Raw genomic sequence first — 21,134 nt, 5'->3', positions numbered from 1 at the left:
TTAGGTCTGAGACAATGTAGTTATGCATAGCTTTGGGTCAGGGTTGCTGAGACCTGAAGAGCGAAAAGGAGAAGGAGGAACAAGACTATCAAGACCCTGATTACAGTTGCAAACACTGCTAGTCTGTTTTCTTTACCCAATTTCTTATGACTACAACATTTTTAATTTCCGCAAATGAACAGGGAAATATTTAAATGACATCCATTTGTCCTCCCTTGAAGATGGTACATAGCAAAGGATGTTGCTCAACTGGAGACTTTGTCCAGGCACAAACTCTGAACGTTTAGGTTAAATATTAACAGTGTGGGATGGCAGACCTATCATTAACCAGCTAAGATACTTCAGGTTGATTCATTTATATATGATCACTGACTTGCTTTCTCTGATTTACAGCAGAGAAAAGCTGCTAAGATGATCACGCAATCCAAAATCATGAAACTACTGTTGCTGTTTCTCCTTTCTGTTGTCGCCGTTAAATCCCAGGCTGCTGCTGACTATGATGAGGAAGAGGAGGTTAGAATATAAAGGGTGTTTTGTTTTGTTTTTTAAAAAAATATTTTATGTGTTCGCATTTTTGGTTTAGATTTCAGAAAATAGAGGCAAAACCTAATACTGTTTTATTTGCATTAAAGAAATAATAATTTGCAAACTAAACATGTACGAAAGAAGGGTTGAATTATTCAGTTATGTGTAATTAATGCTTATCCTTTTCCCTTCTCTCTTCCCTTTTCCTTTATATAGGTAACCACAAATGCAACTCCGGTAAGACCGAGTTTTCTTCTTAATTAAAGAAAAACAAACCACATAATGGTTACAAATATGGATTCCGTTCTAGAAACTTACATATTTGCTTATAATTTGCTATCAAATAATTGTGTGTGTGGAAAAAATGCACTTACCTCCAATGTAATAATTTGCTTAATATTGCCATTCCAGAGACATTTATCATTCATTTCTTGAAATAAAGCTGGCGGGTGGAGTGAGGAAAGCCTGCTGGTGGGATTATTCAGGTATAGAGATATGTAAGCATTATTTAGAGCTTTATATTTATCTGTTAAAAATTTAAACATAATTTAAAATGAAACTTTAAAAAAATAAAATAAAAAGTGTCTTGGAAACCATTTTTAAATCATTTCTAAATCTGGGAGGCTTGAGGGAGAGATCAATCTTAGTAACACACATTGACAGAGACGCTGAGCACCTCTGGTGCTTATAGGAAGAAGGAAAATCCCAGCACCTAGAAAAGTTAGGGCTGAGTTTCTGACTGGCTAAAAATGTATCTTCAACAAATTTGGCAGCAAAGGAAAAGTTAAAATATTCTGGGGAAAGGAAAATACAAAGAAACAAACAACAACAAAAAGCGTTTTAACTGTTTTTAATGCTTCCAGATTAATCATTAATATATATATAAAATGAATGCATGTTTACTTGATTTCATACTAGGTTCAAACTCATCATGAGCATTCTTTAATTTAGGACTAGTTCTCATGAAAATCTAATTCTCTTCATATCCTAATCTTGTGTGTTAGTTTTACAGCTGCTTTAATGTACAAAATGCTTCACATTCCCCCCCCCTCCAGTTTTTGTTCTCCATGACTTTGCATGATAAATACTCATTATTCACATTTTACAGATTGCTAACTGAAGCCGGTCAAAGGTTCATGATTTGTACTCAGATTTCGTGGATCCAAATCCAGTGTCCCCAGAATTGGTCTTTTGAATAACTGTGTTATGAGCATATCTGCATATGCTTTTGAAAGTTTTCCTTTGAGAACTCACTGAATACTCAACTTCTATTTAAACCCCATATAGCTACATACAAAAAAGTTTGACTGTTTCCACATAAGATACTGAAAAGGACACGATACCATCAGGGGGAAGAAAATTTCTCTAACATGACAATTCAATAACACATGAACTTTGTCTATGGGAACATTGTCAACTTTTGTGAATTCAGTTAATCTTTTGAATGAAGTTCAATTGGTAATTATTTGTATTGTAATATATTATCTCATTTTATCTTAAAATTGATTTTTGCCTTCCATTGCTTTTGGATTTATTTTTTCTCAGGCTTTGTTCATTTCATTGGGATGTTAGGTTAGGAATATCTAAGGAATATTAGCCCTATTCCTTATGCATCTTTATGTATCTTTATATACAGTGGTACCTATAGATATGAACGGGATCCGTTCTGGAGCCCTGTTCATATCCTGATAAGTCCACAGCCCACAGCACCGTTTCTGTGCATGCGTGGGTCGCGATTTGGCACGTTTGCGCATGTGCGTGACATCACTGCACGCGTCTGCGTCTGCACGACCTGCCAAACCCGGAAGTACTCCGTTCGGCGTTGTTGTTGGCTTACAAACCGTAGTTTGTTTTAACTATAGCTTGACGTTACATGTGAACCTACCAGCTTTATTTATTCAATTTCCACCCTGCCATTCCTGCCAAAGGAGCCCAGGTGGAACACAACAAAGCAGCAAAACAGTACAGGTTAAAGAAAAATAAGTAAAATAGATGAAAACATTTTAAACCATTAAGAACATCTGGAAAAAGTTTAAAAATACACAGCCCCAGCCCCTCCCCCAACTACACAGGAGAGAGCAGCTGGGAAATGAACAAAACTTTGGAGGAATAAATACTTCGGTAGATGCACGATGTATAATGTAAATTGTTTGCAGATTATAACAGTAACAGGATTATTTATCCTCCCACTGCTGTCGGTGAACAGGTTGACGGCGATGGAGTAGATGTACGAGGTCACAGGCCACTAAACAAAAAACGGGAGCCATATCCAACTCTCCGACCAGCTCCTCTTCCTCCCAGTAGTGGCTTTAGATATCGGGCTCGTCCAACCAAACCACCTGTGGCTGGCCAAAAAAGAGAGCAGATTGTATTCCCTGACCATGGAGGCTGCAAACACATGTCGGAAGAGCTGGTAGGTTTATGTGCATTACTAGTGTGGTGGGACAATAATTCTTAAGAGCAAGTAGTAGGTTTCTTTCTTTCTTTCTTTCTTTCTTTCTTTCTTTCTTTCTTTTTTTGAGCAAGTAGTAGGTTTCATCCTGTTTGATAAGGCTACCTCTCAGAAGCACTTCGGTGGGAAAGTATATGCGCTTATCAGTCCATTTCTTGTTGGTTTGCTTTGGGCTGTAATCCTGATATTTCAAAAATTACAAACATGCACTGCTGGGGAGCTTGCTTCAGAGCTACTTTGCTGGGTCTAGTAAAACATCTTTGTGACCATAAGGTATTTAAATGGCAGCTGCTTTTAGACAATTGCTATTTTAATGGTTAAATAACTCATCTTGTTTACAGATCATAACACAGACATGCTTTTCTTTATCTCCCCCAATTACTAGCCATCTGTTATGACAAAACCAGCTACAAATGTGTGGCTAGCCAATTAATTGATTTGTTTGCACCTACCTTGTATGCCCGATCCACATATGCCTGAAATTCTGTGGAGGTAACCTTCTTGTGATTTAATTCCATATCACTCATGGTCATGTATGAATTAAGCAATCAAATAGACAGGGCCAATTATGTCTCTCTCTCTTTTTTTACCCATTCAGAACTCCATGCACACCCACACCCAAGCACTATGGGATGGCACCATGAGGAAATGTCTCCCACGCTGCTATGGGTCCGTGTGACTGGAACTATTAGGGCTCGTCCACTCTTCCTCTTGCCCGCCACTTTTCCTCGGGGAAACCCGCTACTTACCACTGAATCAGAGCAAAAACATCAATGGAGTTTTTGTGTATTGTTGTTTATTCCAATTCAGTGCTAAAAGTGGCTTTCCCCAGAGAAAGCAGCGAGGCAAACAGAAAACTGCATGGGACAACAAACTCAGGATGAGTGCTAAGTCTCATCTGAATCCCTGGAATTTAAAGGGTGGAAAGAAGAGTTTATGCCTTCCACCTTGCCGTGGGTCCACCAAAAATATTGGCCGCTCCCCAAAGTTGGTATTTGTATCACAAGAGAAGCCTTTATGGGTGCCTATGTGGGATTTCCTTCCACTACAAATAGCAGCTTCAGAGTTTTGTTGGGACGAATGAGTTAAACTCCCCCCTTTCTGCCTGCTGTGATGCTGGTAATTATTGGTCTACCGCTGTGGCTGCTACTTGCACATTGAATTTAAAAAAATGTACTTCATGTCATGTTAGCTCTAACCTACTGCATTCAACTGCATTGTGTTTGTGTGTGCACGCTCTTTAAAGGGAGTCTTATGTCCAACTGGATGTGAGCTGCGGACTGCGCTGCTGAAACAGGAAAGGACAGTGAAGCCAACTGTGCAGGATCTAACAGACAAAGTGCAGAAGCTAGAGCAGTCCACTTCAACTATCTATTCCTATACCCATCTGCTGGATGAGAGGCTATCAAAGAAACAGAAACAAATACTAGGTAAACCCTGCTATTGTCATTTATCACATGCTGCAAATCAATACATAGGCAAAACTACCTTGCTCTGGGTATCCTGAAAGGCTTCTCAAGAAGGATGAATGAGGGCACGTTCATGACCACATTCCCCACACAAACATGTGGTGGGACAGCAGAATGCCTTTTTATTTTTAGTTCCTACCTTTATGTATTACCGGTACAGTGGTACCTTGGGTTAAGTACTTAATTCTTTCCGGAGGTCCGTTCTTAACCTGAAGCGTACTTAACCTGAAGCACCACTTTAGCTAATGGGACCTCCTGCTGCCGCTGCGCCGCCAGAGCACGGTTTCTGTTCTTAAGCGGAGTTCTTAACCTGAAGCGTATTAACCTGAAGTGTACTTAATCCAAGGTACCACTGTAGTTGTATTTTTATAACTGGGTGTCTCAAGGTGACATACACAACAAAAATAGAAAAAAAGCAGAGACATCAAAATCAGATATAAAAATAGCATCAAATGAAAACTTAAACATTGCTGTCTATTTTGATGTAGGATCAGACTGTACAAACCATGTGTGCAATATGGCAGTTTGACCATATCAGCCAGCCCTCAATCTCTGTAATTAGGGTAATAATTCCTGGCTTGTGCGCTGGACCAGATAGGCAGATGTCATCTACAAATGTCTGAAGTGCTTGTCCAGGAGATAAAGCAGAAGTCAAATCTTAATCATGGTTATAACAGATTAGTATTTATTATTTCTATTGTACGCCCCATATACATGTGGCTAAGTCCTACTCAGAATAGATCCATTTAAATTAATTAACCTAAATTAGTGTTGTCCACTAACTTCAGTGGGTCTACTCTGAGTAGGATAAGCGTTATTAACACTGATGCTGTTTTACAAACAATGAGAGGTCAGTTCTCTGCCTCAAGGGGCTTCCAATCTAGAGAAATTCACAAGGGATGCAGCAGAGGAATGTGAGGGCAGTGGGAGTCAGTGTCAGATTACTAGCCTATTGGGTGAAAAAAAAGTCTGTTATGGTCTATATACTGCCACAATAAATGCTCTTTTATTCTGTTAGCAGATTTTTTTAAAATGTACACATGAATTTGGGTTTTTTCAGATAACCAGAATGTAATTTCTCAATACAACAAGGAGGTTGAGGAGCACTACACTTTCATCAAAGATAACCTAGACAACAACATCCCATCTAACCTGCGACTCCTTCGTTCAGTCGTGGATAGTTTGCAAAGGAAAATACAAGAGCTGCAAAAAACTGTCACTTCTCAGTTGCAAGACTGTCGCACTCCCTGTACGGTTTCATGCAATATACCTGTGGTGTCTGGCAAAGGTAATCTCTCTCTTCCTTGGCTTGGCTTGCTCCAAGGTGCACAGGCAGCCTTGAGAGTGCCACTGGCGCATTCACAGAGACCCTTACACTGCACTGTTATCTCCAATGAGGCATCTCTTGCGACCACCAAATAATGAGCAACTACAGCTTCTACGTCCATTGTGGCTGGTGATGGTCTGGCTACAGCAGCCCTGTAGCTTCATCCTAAGGTCCACAACAGTGACAGGGAATGTGTGGTCCTCCAGTTGTTGTCGGACTCTCAGATCCCATCAGCACTGGCCAGCATGGTCAGGGGTGATGGAAGTTGTAGTCTGGAGAGCTGCAGGTTCCACATTCTTGGCCTAAGGCCAACTTGCCTGCTGTTCTCATCTCCTTTCTTTCTTCCCAATTGGTTGATGGCCCTTGTGGTAATTGGTTCACTGACATGCCAGCTTAAGCTAATGAAAATCTCTTATTACCTCGTTCTACTGAGGGAACCTTGTATTTTAACAAAATGAGTGGAGGAAAGACTTTTCACACCAGTAGGATTCCCAAAAGTAATGGGTGTGGACCCAAAACACAAAGACCCCATGAACACCCCATGTTTGAGAGGTGTGAGTGGGACAGTACAGGTACAGTATTCTTTCCTTCCTTTTATCCTCTCAATTTAATTCATCCTTTAGAAAGAAAGTGGGAGGCAGTAAACAATTTTATGCCTGTATGTAATTGGTTCTGCTAATACCAAGATATTGGGGGAAGGAAAGGATTTTTGTAGCTTGCTCAGCAATATATATCGTGGCTTTCTGATTGCAGAGTGTGAAGACATAATTCGGAAAGGAGGTGAAACATCTGAGATGTATCTCGTCCAACCGGATCCTATGTTTAAACCATACAGAGTTTATTGCGACATGAAAACAGACAATGGAGGTGAGTTGGGCCAGTGTCCCACAGGAGTTCATTGCTGATTTCCAGGACCCCTTGCCCTTCCCCATCTGTGCTGTTACTGCCTGTCCATCTGCCGCTTCCAGGATGCAAACAGAAATAAGAGCAAGGTGAAGGAACTGTAGCCTCCACTTGCTTTCTAGGCAGTGGTGTGGATTGGCCCCAGAGGGAGAGAGCAAGTCCAAGTGACACTGGCAAGGAGAGAGGGGAGGCTATTCAGGGAGAAGACCCACTGAAGCTGCCCGTTTGAAGTTGCTACTATGTTGAGTAAAGAGAACCAAAAGAGTGGCAAAGAAATTTGTACCAACTGTATTACACCTGCAGCTTTTGCGTAAACAAGAAAACAGTTACAGCCTGTTAACTTAACTTTGAAATTAAGTATTTGGTAGTTAAGCATGATGCACATTCTCTCAAACTATGGCCAGATTTCAATTCTGAGAAGATTCTCCACCCCACCCCCAGTAGCCTATGTGTTATGGATACTATCACATCAAAGTTTAGCACTTTGAAAACTCATGTCTGATCATATATTTTTGATGTGATCATATATTTTTAGAGTATCGTTGCATATTTCACTATTAAATATCCTGCCCATCTTGAGATGGACAAGGTAAAAAATCTCAGGTTATAATCCAGAGAGTGGGCATCTGTCCCCATGAGAAATCACGATCTAAAATCTTGTTATTTCTTGAAGGTATTGTTATGTTACACAAGCAATGATCCACTGACAAGTTCTGCTATTGAAATGATATGAGAATGTCCAAATAGGCTGTGCATATCCTTTAGACAGAGGTGCAGCTATTTATTTTACTGAAGTCTTCTTTATACCAGTACATTCAGACACACTGAGACACAAATTACTGAGGCCATATTGATGACACACTAAAATGACCTGTGCCAGCATATTTCTTCTTCTTTCCTTTGTTTTGGTAAATGGTGATTTTTGCATCCTTTTACCTTTTTCAGGCTGGCTTCTTATTCAAAACCGCCAAGATGGCAGTGTTAACTTTGGAAGAACATGGGATTCCTATAAAAAAGGGTTTGGAAATGTTGCATCCAGTGGTGGAAAGAACTATTGTGACACCCCTGGTAAGAATCTTAACTCCGAGCAGCTTCTTATGAATGAACTATTAACAGCTGCTTTGGCTGGTGAAGAATGTGAGAGGGCATACTGCAACTTGGGAGTTGAATCACTTCTTAGAGCATCTGCTTTGTATGTGGAAGGTTTCAAGTTCACTCTCCAGCTTCTCTGGGTAGGGTCGGGGGAGTCCCCTGCCGAAAACCCTGGACAGATGCTGCCAGTCAGTGTAGACAGCACTGAGCAAAGTGGGTCAATAGTCCAACTCGGTATAATGCATCTTCCTATGTACTTGCAGCCACATGGATCAAGTGGCTGTGTTAATGAATGACTTCATCATTACAACATTTCTCAAAGTTGAGTCTCCAGCTGTTATTGGACTATAACTCCCATCATCCCTAGCTAGCAGGACCAGTGGTCAGGGATGATGGGAGTTGTAGTCCAACAACAACTGGAGACCCAGGTTTGATAAACACTGCCACCTTAATGCCTGCCACTTTTGACTACTTTTGCTTCCTTTTTGTATTGATGCATAAAGTTTGTACAGCAAAGCAGTGTCAAGAAGTGTTTTCTGTAGCTGTCTTAACAGTCTCTGAACTTTCCTCTTACATAAAACAATAAAAGACTGTTGGTTGCATTGGGGTGATTAGAAGAGCAGGAATAAGCAATATTTCTCTGTTTCTGTTGTTTTAAAAAAATGACATTTGGTTTTAACTCATTGTCCAGCTAGGTGTTCTCATAGTTCTTCGATCTGCCTTGTTTGGTTCAGGTTTTACAGATTTAGGACAAAGAATAGATTCCTTAAAACCCCTTCTGAAGATAGCTTTAGCTAATGTGTTTTCATTATACCACAGGTGAATATTGGCTTGGAAATGACAAAATCAGCCAGCTTACCAAAATGGGACCCACTGAGCTTTTAATCGAACTGGAAGACTGGAATGGTGATAAGGTTAAAGCACAATATGGAGGATTCAGCATTCAGGGGGAAGCAAACAAGTATCAGCTCTCAGTTAGTAACTACAGGGGCACAGCTGGAAACGCCTTGTTAGAAGGAGCGTCGCAGCTGTATGGCGAAAACCGAACAATGACAATCCACAATAGCATGTTCTTCAGCACTTTCGACAGAGACAATGATGGCTGGTATGTGTATGCATTTGCACTTGGTTTGCTACTGTACTCTGGCACACATTTGGGTATGACTAGAGATGAATTGCTTCCTTTGCAGCTTGACTGCAACTTGTTAGGCTGGCGTAGTTTATTACCATTGCAATAAATGAGCACCGATGGCTAATGGGCACACAGATACACCAGTCAGGCTTTTGGGGGGGGGGGGTGTTTCTAATTCAGGGGGGGGGGGGGCTACTTTTGATTAGACATGTATAGGATCATGCTGTCAGGCTGGAACAGATTATAAAAAGTATCCTAGAGTTAGGGGTTATGAGCTATATAATTTATATAAGTCATCATTTGGAGAATCCTAGGATTGTCTCCTGGTTGATTAATAGAGATGACTTTGTCCAAGGAAGATATAGCTATTACTGGGTCCACAATTACATTTATTATGCTTGTAATTATCATTACTATTATTATTAATTTAAATGTATTACCCGCCCTTCACCAAGGGGTCCCAAGGCACTTTGAAATTCAGAATTTAAAAAGTTAATAATATAATATATGTTGGATTTGCAGATTATGCATTTACCGGTACTTTTTAAAATTGGTATATGTAAAATATACCTTTTGTATATTTCACCCCGCAGGCCAAATCCAGACCCAAAGAAACAGTGTTCCAAAGAAGACGGTGGTGGCTGGTGGTACAATCGCTGTCATTCCGCCAATCCAAATGGCAGATACTACTGGGGTGGGCATTATACCTCAGAAATGGCGAAACACGGAACAGATGATGGCATGGTATGGATGAATTGGAAAGGGTCCTGGCATTCACTGAAGAAAGCCAGCATGAAGATTAGACCAGTCATCCAACAATAGCGCTCATTATTTAAATAAACAGTGGCAATTTTTTGTGCTCATGTCTGTTTCATGATATATTTGAGCCTAACTTTGCATTAAAGCATTAATTGGCAAACACACACGCACTCTCCCATGTTTATGTTGGTTAAGTGCACTGTGAGTAAAAGCAGAAGTGTTAATACAGGCAATTCGCATCTTACACTTATTTTACTTATGTGATCACAGCTTTGTGCAGGTGGGGGTGGGAGGGAAATAAATAAAGGGAGAGGGGGAGAAAACCCACTCTCCATTTATTTCCCTTCCCCTGAGGGTGAGCAGGGTGCCAGGCTTTGGGAATGTGCAGGAGAGCTCTGGGACACGGCCAGAACCTTTGCACAACCTTCCCAAAGCCAAGTAAGAAGCCCTCCACCTTGTGGGGGGTGCTAGTTCCAGGGGTTCCTGGCTTGGATTAACCTCATTGAAATAGTTTGCAAACATCATATGATACATTTGCGACAGATAGGCAATACCAAAAACATTTTGAATACCTCATACTTCCTATATAGTATTAACATATTCTGTTCCACTTTTATTTCTTTATTACAGGATTTCTTACACACACCCTTCGCCTTAAGGTCCCAGGGCAAGTTACAATACAGTCACACAGTTTAAAATCAGATAAAAGAATTTATATGAAAACCTAATACAATTTAAGTATTATACAATTTAAATCACACCTCACAGCTGTCAAAGGCCAGGGTAATGAGCTGCGATAAAAACTGTACCATAAAGAAGCTAGATGCATCTTTGTGTGGAGGGAATTCCACAACTTGCCCATTCAAAAGTAGATTCAAAGTGAGGAAATGAGTTCTTGTTTCAAATTCTGTGGGAAAAGCTTCACAACGTAAGAGGTCCTGCTGGATTTGTTCCATTGAGTCCAGCATTCTTTTCCCAGAAGTGGCCAGCCAGAGGCTTCTGAGAACCAATTGAGCTACTGTGTTAATTAATTAATTAATTAATTAATTAATTAAATGGGTGCTTAACTTACCTTGATGCTTCTTCAGCTGGGTCTCCCTGCTTGCAGGTGTCTGATAGGCATCTGATGACCACTGTGAGAACAGGGTACTGGGCTAGATGGGCCACTGGTCTGATCCAGCAGAGATCCTATTATGTTTCTGTGTTTGACTACAGAGGTATACTGTCTCTGAACACGGGTATGTAAACTGCCCTGTGGTCTCTTGATGAAGGGCAGTACTGTATATAAATTTAATAAATGATAGTAATAAAAATAATTCCAATAAGTGGCTTTTCTTTAATTTTATTCTTTGGTCTTCAAGCTACTTTTTACCCAACTTCATTTTAATGACCTGAGACCAGAACCACTCTTGCACAATTTGCACTAAAAATGTCCAATGCACATCAGGACATTTTGAATGTGACCTTGTTGAAGTGTATTGTCACCAAACAGTTAACATTTGTCCAGTTATACACTTCCCTGCAGAAGTCTGCTATCCCTGACAAAACAGGGCTGTGGCTATAATTATTTAATACAGCTAACAAGAAACTTGGGATATCAATGCTTTCCCTGGTTGACTACAAAACAAGAGTCCTTTTAGTTCACAGCCCCCTGTTCAGTGTGTCCTTGCCCTCTAGCTAAGGCAAGGGTGGACAATGAGGTGCCCTCCAAATAGCCAGTGGTCAGGGATGTTGGGAATTGTAGTCAAACAACACCTGAAGGGCGCCACATTGGCTACCCCGGGCTAAGAACTTGCAGGCGTGTTTATCCTTGTCACCGGTAGTTGTACTAAGAGAGAGGTCACCAGCTTGTTTGGTCCAGCGGCACATTTTGAATACTGAGCAAGTGCTATGGATGTCAATCACAAAATAACTGCCATGGTGGGCATAACACAAAATGGCTGCCATGGAAGGGGCATGGCAGAATACAAAATGGTTGCCATAGGAGTATGGCATAATACAAAATTAGAGAGAGTCGTCATTGCTGTTCCTACCATGTCACCCCAGAAACCTCATGCTTATCCTGAGAAGTCAGCCACATCCTCCTGATGCCGACTACAGAGACCACACAATATTGATTCCACATCCATATATACCCAGATGCTGTTGCCATTTAACAACATCAAGGATCATTCCCCAGTACCAGAAAAAATATGCAAGGTGACCACGCCACACTTCCTCGCTTACACACACAGTATGCACAAGCACTCACCACACACAGACCAGTCACCCACACTTCACATAAGCATGTTTCCTCGCTCTCTCTGCTCAAGTGCACCTCTCTCACAGAGATCATACGTATGCAGAAACCTTCCCATTCTCTCACACTGCATATTTTCCCTCACATGTTAACTTTCTAAATACAGAGAGTTTCTGATGTCAGGGAGTATTGAGCTGTTTAATTCTCCCACCTTCATTTTTAACTGGTAAGAGATTCCGGAGAAGCTTTTTCTATTTAAGTGTATTGGTGGATCAGCATAGATGCTCCTATAATTGTCTGACTAGCAAGCATGGAATATCACTAATTGGAGCCTTTTTACTAATGTTATTTGCAGGGCATAGGGTGAATTATTGCCGGGGCGGGGAGGGTTATGCATCCCCACATGCTGCGGTCCCAATAAAGACCAGGGGCCTCCATGGCAGGTGGTAAATAATAAAAACCAGACATGGCTGGTGACTGGGCAATTAAAGTAACATCTAGTTTGTCCCTTAAAAGGCTTCTCTTCCAACATTTAGAGACCAGGGATCAACACCATTTGTTCTACAGCTGCTTTTAATTCTGTTTTGATCGCCTCAGCCTTGCTTTCACTGAAGTAATTTATATAGTCCAAAACAAATCCACCTTTGAAAGTTATTCTGCTACTAGTAAATTAACTGACTAGGCAATGCTTGTAAACCCCCTATCTATTGTTGTTTCAGGCCTGATTACTGCATGGAGAGTGGGGTGGGGGGGCAATATTTATGAAGATGGTTAACCCTCCCCTCCTCGGCTGTGATCCCCATTAAGACCACCACCTCTCCAGCAACTAAGCCTGAAAAAAGTTGTGTGAGAAAGGGGGAATTTACAGATATATCTGTGCACACACGGGCTTTGTATATGTATTGATGAAGAAACTTTGCTGCTTGAGGCAAAGGACAAGATGGTGCCCTTCCACCTTATACCATTTTCAAAAGCCAACCAGACTGGCATCCTTCAACACTGATGATGGGACAGCATCTTCAACAACACCTGAGGGAAGCAGGCTAGCTTAGTGGGTGCAGGGTGCACTCATGAGCACCTGCTGCCTCAGTTTCTTAAATAGTAGGGTCAGCCCTGATATGGGTGCCTACTTTGTCCTTGGTTGCTTTGACCACGCCCACTTTTGTTTTGGGCCCACCCACCACTGGCATGCAAGGACCTTGGAAAGTTGGCAACAAGGGAATGAAATCCTAGGCTGAAAAAGGATTATCCATTTCTGACTTAAATACTGTAGATGATCTTTCTTTGCTCAGCCAGCACTGGTTTTTCAAAGGAATGGTTCTGAATTTGATCTCAGTGTGTAATGTGCGTTGTTTAATACTACGTTTGTTATAGAACATTAAAGATACAAATGGTTTAACTGAGGAAGACATCCCCAACAGACATTTTATAATATTTATTTGTGCTGTTGTTTGCAAATAACTTAAACACACCAGAAATGTATTTTTGAGTGAACCCATTTATTTTATAGGCAGTTGCATTCAGTTGTTTTGGATAATAAAAAACGCACACACAATCAGACATACACTACATAATGTTGAGGTATATATAATTTTGGAAGTTCTTATTGTTGTTGCTGCTTTGATATCTAGAGTGTCTCTATAGGCCGAATTTTCAATCTAACAACTTTGAGAGAGTAATCAGAGGGCTTGAAGGGTACCCAGACCACCCCATTTTCAATCTCATAGGGAGCGTTGTTCCTTGGGTCATACTGACCTCCTGAGTAGTAAATCCCATTGAGATTAGCAGCTTGGCAATTATTGTACCACCAGCCACCTCCATATATCTCAGCACAGTTCTCCTCCCATTGGTCATTGTCTCTATCAAAAGTACTAAATTTCATGTTATTGTGAGTGGTGTATTCAACCCCATCTTCCTCTGAGCCCCTGATAAGAGCATCACCTGCTGTCCCCTCATAATCAGAGACACTGAGCCTATAGCCTTCTTCTTCAGAGCTTATGTGTATGTTATATTCTGCATAACCTTTATTGCCCTCCCAGTCCTCTACTTCGACTCGAAGGACAGTGTCCCTCTGGGTCAGGAGATGGAGATTTTCATTGCCCAACCAGAACTCTCCTTTCCCATCCACGCTGCCAAAACCATTCTTGTAGTCTTCCCAGGTCCGGTTAAAATTCAGCGCCCCATCCAATCTCTGTTGGATCAGAAGCCATCCTCCCAAAGTGGTCTCTTGGTCGCAATAAACTGAAAAAACCTTAGTGGTTCCTGCTGGCTTGATTCTGAAAATGCCACTTTGGGCACCAGAAGTGTGTTTCTGGTGGATATCCTCACAGTCTAAAAAAACAAAGTTGATCTGGTTGACAGAAGTTTTCAGTTAAGCTTTATTACAAGGTCACAGGAATCCAAACAGTAATCATGCTCAAGTCAACTGGCTACACTTAATTTGGGGCTGCTGTGGAACGAATCCTTGTACTCTCCCCCCACCCCAAACTGATTGCTTGCATGCACATTTTCATTACCCATGACGTTGGGTGCACAACTGCCTTGTTATCCAATTACTCATGGCGAGAAACTATGTCCCCCAGCTTTCCAAAATGGCAACCAACAGACACATTGCTCTTATTATTTAAACAATGGCATGGATTGCACTCGTGGTTTAATCTGTGTGTCAGTTTGGTTGCACACTTCACTGCTGCTCCCTCAATAATTATTTTCCATGCAGTGGGTGGGTACCTGTCCCGGTGTAGCTTTCTCCCTGCTTCACTCCTGCACTTAAGCTGCGTGCATGAAAATCAGGTCTGTCTTCTCCACTCTCGTCATGTTGCAGCTCAACTGATGGGATTTTTATTGACTTGGTTTCGAAAGTGGAGCCCCCTTTGTTGAAGCCACTAGAACTACTGCTGCTGCTGCTGCTGGACACAACCGTCTTGGAATGGGATGTGGTGCCACTTGTATGAGAATGGAATTCGGGGGAGGGCTGGTCAAAGATGGAGAAGTCATCGGTTTCTCCCTCCCCAAGCTCAGAGAAAACGTCGGGTCCTTCAAAAGTTGATGTGCGGCTGCCAGTCCCTGTGCTATGAATTCTGCCGCCAGAACCTGAGGTGAAAAACTCTTTTGCATTCAGAGGCAGGGTAGAAAAGTCAGAGGAGCCACTTCCACCAGTGCCAGTGATCACTCTCGTGTGGGTGGTGCCTCCTGCTTCTCTGGTTAAATCTTTAGAATGGAAACAGTCTAAACCATCAGATGTTTTATACTCTTCAACAACCTCTTCTCTGGGACCTTCAGGACCTCTGATCACTTTTCTAGTGATGGTTTTGATGCATGTACGGGAGAGACGAGAATCAGAAGGACCAACTATTTTCAAACTACTAGAGGCATCGCCTCTGCCAGAACCAGGAGTAACTAACTTGCTAGTGTGTGGTTGTCCAGCAGCCTCTGAATCTTCCAATACGACTTCGACCAGCTTGATACGATTAATGATGCCTGTTTCTTGTTCCGACAGAGGAGCAGTTTTAAAATGGCTAGGAACAGTGGAATCCTTCAGGGGTCTTATTTTCAGTACCCTCAAGGGAGCAGCTTCATATGCTGGCTGCAAGTTGATGGAATTGGCCTGTAAAAGCAGCTTCTGTATCTTGTCATAACTATCGATGTCCACGTTGTAGTTGACAGCTCGAGAGCAGGACCCTTTGCAGGAACGTACCTTAATATCAATGTCCACCTAGGCAGAGATGGAGAGGTGAAAATACAGACAGGGGAGAAGAAGAGAAGTGTGTCAGTCTGGCAAGTGTTTATTATGGTCAACCAACCTATAAGACAAAATGCAATGTATAAAATACAAAACCACAACCTCAGTATAAATGTGCGTGCTTCGATTCCTAAGTCTACCGAAGCTGTTGTATCCTTAAGCATTTATTGGGCTATTTTGTTTGTAAAGGAGGAATGCCCCTGGGCTGTTGCTGATGGCAGTTTCATCACTGCTTGAAGTGACCCCAAAAGGTTTTGTTGTAAAATAAAGAAGCCAAACCTTCATCTATAGCAGTATGGCATTGTTCAACAAAAAAATAGTTAGAATTCGTCCAGTTCCACCAGAAGTTGAGAAGAATGCCTCTTGTACTTTCACAGAAGATGGGTGCCCTTGAGAAAGGGCAAGTGGATGGAATTCAGCCCAGCACAAGATTATTATTATTATTATTATTATTATTATTATTATTATTATTTACTTGGATGGTTGCAGCCTACCTCTAAACGCTTCATCTCTACAACTTGGTTCCGGATGGTGTTCTGCAGCACTTTAATCCGGCTAACTTGGTCAGCGACTCTCTGCTTCAGTGTCACAAGTCTCCTTCTCAGATCATCAGATATTTGACCATAGTTATCATCAATCTCTGAAGCAAAAGAATCTGCAATAGCTTAGTCTTTCCCCGCAATAGCTATTTCAAGGTACAAATTGAATTACAATGATAATAACAACTCATTGTACTGTATAAGGACACTAGGTAGGAGGAAATTAGCAAATGACTCCTTTAGGGCCAAACCTTAACAACCCTTGATGATACTGTCTTTTTCTCCAGATCGGGACAGCAGTATCTGAGAGGGAGGGTTTACCTTCCCTCCTCATGCTGCTTTCCATTGAAAAACACTCCTGAAGACACACCCACCCCAGTCATGATCCCAGCGTAGGTGCCTTGTGGGTGCCATTTGTAAAAAAAGCACTTGAGTATTGTCAACTTTTTCGCTAGGCTCAAGGACGCATGCATCCATGTATGCCTGAATTATGCATCCCTATTACTTAATCTTCCAACCTTCAGTTCTGCACTGGAACCCACAAAATTCACCTGTTAGAGAGAGGTGCTGAAAAACATCACTGCATGAGCTGGCACTCTCTTTTGTAGCCATTTGAATCCTAGCTTTTTTATTTCCTTTTTTATTTCCCCCTTTCTCTGTATATCATTCATGTTAGATCTTAATTTGTTAAAGAAATGTTGGAAGAAAGTAATAATGAGCCATGAATTCTGCTCATATCTAGGCCATGAATATTCAGGAAGAGTATTGGGGCCCAACTTACTGGGAGGGCACATCGTTTACATGTAAAAGGCCCCAGTTCAACCCTCAACATCTCCAGTTTAAGTTCAACCAGCAACATCTCTAGTTAAGTTCGGCTTCAACAACACTGAACTCAGTGGACAAATGGACTGTCTAGGAATGAAACAATTTTTGCTGTTGTTACATTGTAGATACTAAGAAAATAAGTGAATATTCATCCTTGAAGAATGAAGTTTTCACTGTTGAAACAGGGTCTCTGATCTGGGGCAGGGTAAATCCTCAGAATTATTTTAGAACATTATGTGAAAGTATATCACATGGTCTGCTTTTGGAAGGGAGATCTGGACCAAGCCCACATTTGCCATAATGTTTCATCTTGGAGGACTGGCCATGGGTCCATGTGGTCCTTGACGCCAAAACAGATAGCCATGCCTGGTTTAAAGCAAAGTAATTAATGAAGATTATGTGATAATTGTAAATTGGGAGGCTGCTGATTAGGCTTTGGCTAAGGGTGCTTCTCTCCCAATTGTCTCAGACAGTTGTTAAAAGCCTACTGTAACTGATGTCACACTGGATATGCAGGTTGACACCGTGTGTTCAAGAATGCTATGCGTTCAGCCTTTCTGATGATACAGACCCACTAGGCACATGCACCTAGAAGTGGGTGCCCTTCTACAGAGCTTTGGCTCTGAGTGCAGGGGCCCATGGGTACAGCCAGCAGGTGTGATCCTGCTCCCTTCTTTGTATGATTCTGCATGGAGGTAGCTTGTGAAAGGAGATTATTTTGACAGTGAAATCGTACAAAGCAAGTATGTTGTGAAAGTTTTCATTGTTCTTGATGAGTCTTAATTGTGTGTAATTATAACACCTACGATTCTATTCTGTCATGTATGAGCTAGTTGAGATTCCTGCACTGCAGGGGGCGGGAGTAAATGACCCCCGAGATCCCTTCCAACTCTACAGTTCTATGATTCTGTGACTGTTACTTGAGTCCACTTGGTCTTATATAATAAGGATGCAACATGCATTTGTTTGTATTTGGTGATTGTTAGAGAAGTCAGATGACAATACACTTGTGTGGATGATACTCACGTTGCTCACTGGCCAAATTTCTATCCAGATAGCTAGTGATTTCCTGTTTAATAATGTTTGATGTCTTGTAGCTGTTTTGATTATCCGCAAGCAATTTCTTAATTTTGTTTATCCTGTCAGCAAAATCCTGGTCTGTTTCGTCTATCAGTCCCTGCATCCGGCATCCTGAAGGACATTTAGTGCCCTGAAATGAGGAAATAGCAAATAAAATAAAATTACAGATGAAACACCTGCCATGTCACTTATTTGGTCCTTGAGGTTCATTATTTTATTATTACTGCTAATAGAGATTTAATTATAATCACATGTAATTTAATTATCACATGAGATTTAATTATAATCACATGCCCAGTTTCAACCATGCTTGCTTGTCATGCCACATTGTTTATGCAGGAATGGAGAACCTGGTTTAATTTGACTTCCTAGCAATAATAACATTGTTCTCTATTTATAGCAACTTTGTCATATGTGAATATATTTTTTAGGAAACCCAGTGCTCTGTATTTTTTCTAAGATTTGTGTGCCCAAAATCTAGCACACAGGGTGTTCAACAGCTAGATTCTGTACATGTTTGCTCCTGCTGTGATGTCTGACTGAATTCAGTGGGTTATATGTGTAGTCTAAATTGACTTTATTAATAATCAATGAAAGCTTTCTAATTACTAAGCAATACATAGTTTTTCATCCTTGATTTTCAGTTAATCTAGAAATTTGAAGAAACCCTTTGTAGCAATTTCTGAATTGCAGGCGTGTTTTGGTATCATTGTATATCTATATCATTAGGGTCTATTGTGCCATGGCCGTGATTTTGTATGGAGACCGTGGTGCACAGCAAAAAATGTGATGAATGTGCTTCAGGCTTGTTCGCTCTCCGTTGGCTTACCCATTCGTCATCAGTGCATATTGGCCAATTCTTTTCGGATTTGCAACCAGGCTGGGCTTTATGCTCCACTATTCTTGGGCCACGTACTCCTCCTCCGAGCTCTGCAAAGGAGCCTTCACCTTCTGCTGCCTGTCGTAGAAGGAAGGGGAAATCATCAAAACCATATTATAACTTATTTAATCTAATTTATTGTTACATTTATCTTTCTCTTTCCTTCCAAGGTGCCCAAAGTGGCATACATGGTTCTCACCCTCTCCATATTATCATCACAACAACCCTGAGATAGGTTAGGCTGAGAATTGGCGACTGGCCCAAGGTCACCCTTCATGGCTGAATGGGAATTTGAATCCTGCTTTCCCAGGTCCCAGTCTGACATTCTAACCACTACACCACACTGTCTCTTTAATAATAATTCACTGAGTTACCAAAACAACCCAAAATATACCCAGATGCCCCTAATAATGAAGTCTAGTAATTAGAAACTCTTGCACTTGTTTCACTAGCATCACAGCAGAGAAACAATGTCGTTTATTTTCAAGCTCTGCCTTTAAAAGTAAATGTTACTATATACGGTAGGTGGAATATAATGCAAGCAAAACTGCTGTGAGTCATGAGTGAATTTGCTGGAAGTGTGTTTCTGGTGCAAAGGACAACTTCATGCAATTGATATGCTGTCAAGTACCAAGCAACTGGAAAGTAATAAGCCGAGTAAATCACCAAGCAAATATTAGTAAGTAACTGCTGTTACAGTTGAGGTATGTGAAATGAATAGTAACTAAAGAGGAATTTACCACTCATGTAGGCTACAATCCTCCTCAGTTAAAATCAGTATGTTTTGATAAAAAGTTTTGTATGTGTACGATTGCCTCTTTCATTAAAACAGCTGACTGAAATAGCAAATGGATTGGATCAATCATAACTTAATAGGCTATATATGGGTGTTCCATTGACTTGGCTTCTTAGCTTAGAAGCTAGAGGGAAGCTTATCTGAATCTGTTCCATAGGAAACTTTTGGTTTGGTTAGGTTCATACATCACTAGAATTTTTGCTTCAAGCAAGTGTTTTGTTTCAGTTATATTACAAAAAGGCCCCAAAATTAATTAAATTATGATGTGATAACTCACCAAACAAAAGCAAACCCAAGGATAAATGCATTACCTTCATATGAAATCTAGCAGTGTTTCAGCATTTCATGAACTTTGTAACTGTATAAAGCAGAAATCATTCTGACAATCTATACTGCTGAGTTGCTGTTTTTAAGATCGAGTCTACAATTAAGTCACAATAAAACTGAATGAATCACATCAGGGCATGGCAACTCTCAAAACTGAAATTCAAATTCAGTATAGATTGTCAGAATGATTTCTGCTTTATACAGTTACAAAGTTCATGAAATGCTGAAACACTGCTAGATTTCATATGAAGGTAATGCATTTATCCTTGGGTTTGCTTTTGTTTGGTGAGTTATCACATCATAATTTAATTAATTTTGGGGCCTTTTTGTAATATAACTGAGAACTCAATTAAATTTGTTGTTGTATACAGTTACAACTTTAATGGACTAGGTTTCATATGAAGATAATGCATATCAGAAAGGCTCCTATTATGAACACATGTCTATAAAGCACTCATTTGCCCCAGTCCAGCAAGGAAGATGCATGCACAGAGATAGGCTAACACACAAAGATGACAATGCAGAGACATAGCTGGATGTGCATCCACATCAAAACCCTCATCAGGGTCCCACTGAGATGCAATCTCTGCTGCTGGTTGAGAAAGCATATTCCCGTATCTTGGGGCCACTTATTATATGCAACCAGTTATGCATTCCTTTTTTTCTTGTATATGTACATATGGAAACAAGTACATATTGTATAGATGGAGATGCAGCCAGATGCCCCAAGAATCACCCCTCCCGAATTCAATCATTTGAAAGGAGAAACCCCCAGATTTCACTTCCATGTCACTGTTGGTCTGGTAGTAAGAGGTTTATTTGGGCTGAAATATATTACTTTCTAAGCAAGCAAGTGACCAATAGAACAAAAAGCAACATAGCTGGTAAGCTAACAGGAGAATCAGATAAAATGAACTCATACCCAAGTGATGCTGAAGCACAGCAGGGCACAGAAGACTCTCAACTGCAACATCTTCAGAAAGCTGTGGATGTGACAGAAAGGGATGCGTTCCACTTAGGTCTTTTTGGTTGAATTTAAACCTTGAA

General features: G+C 40.9%; 2 protein-coding genes across 2 annotated transcripts; one reads left to right on the top strand and one right to left on the bottom strand.

Moving 5' to 3' along the window:
• The first annotated feature begins 370 nt into the window (after positions 1 to 370).
• On the top strand, positions 371 to 9,823 carry FGB (fibrinogen beta chain). Its single transcript, XM_033159981.1, has 9 exons — positions 371 to 513; positions 742 to 762; positions 2,732 to 2,938; positions 4,224 to 4,407; positions 5,507 to 5,734; positions 6,527 to 6,640; positions 7,622 to 7,744; positions 8,588 to 8,873; positions 9,494 to 9,823. Exons 1-9 carry the CDS (start codon positions 412 to 414, stop codon positions 9,720 to 9,722), a joined length of 1,494 nt encoding a protein of 497 aa, XP_033015872.1. The 5' UTR covers positions 371 to 411; the 3' UTR covers positions 9,723 to 9,823.
• A 3,553-nt stretch (positions 9,824 to 13,376) lies between these two features.
• FGA (fibrinogen alpha chain) lies at positions 13,377 to 21,134 on the bottom strand. Its single transcript, XM_033159898.1, has 6 exons — positions 21,010 to 21,134; positions 18,914 to 19,042; positions 18,031 to 18,214; positions 16,135 to 16,280; positions 14,629 to 15,613; positions 13,377 to 14,229 (listed from the first exon to the last, which is right to left on the bottom strand). Exons 1-6 carry the CDS (start codon positions 21,058 to 21,060, stop codon positions 13,526 to 13,528), a joined length of 2,199 nt encoding a protein of 732 aa, XP_033015789.1. The 5' UTR covers positions 21,061 to 21,134; the 3' UTR covers positions 13,377 to 13,525.

Source organism: Lacerta agilis, chromosome 9 (assembly GCF_009819535.1).
Source record: "Lacerta agilis isolate rLacAgi1 chromosome 9, rLacAgi1.pri, whole genome shotgun sequence".
Taxonomy (NCBI): Eukaryota; Metazoa; Chordata; class Lepidosauria; order Squamata; family Lacertidae; genus Lacerta; species Lacerta agilis.
The sequence above is the reverse complement of the archived record's forward strand: the minus strand, read 5'-3'. Positions and strand labels throughout refer to the sequence as shown.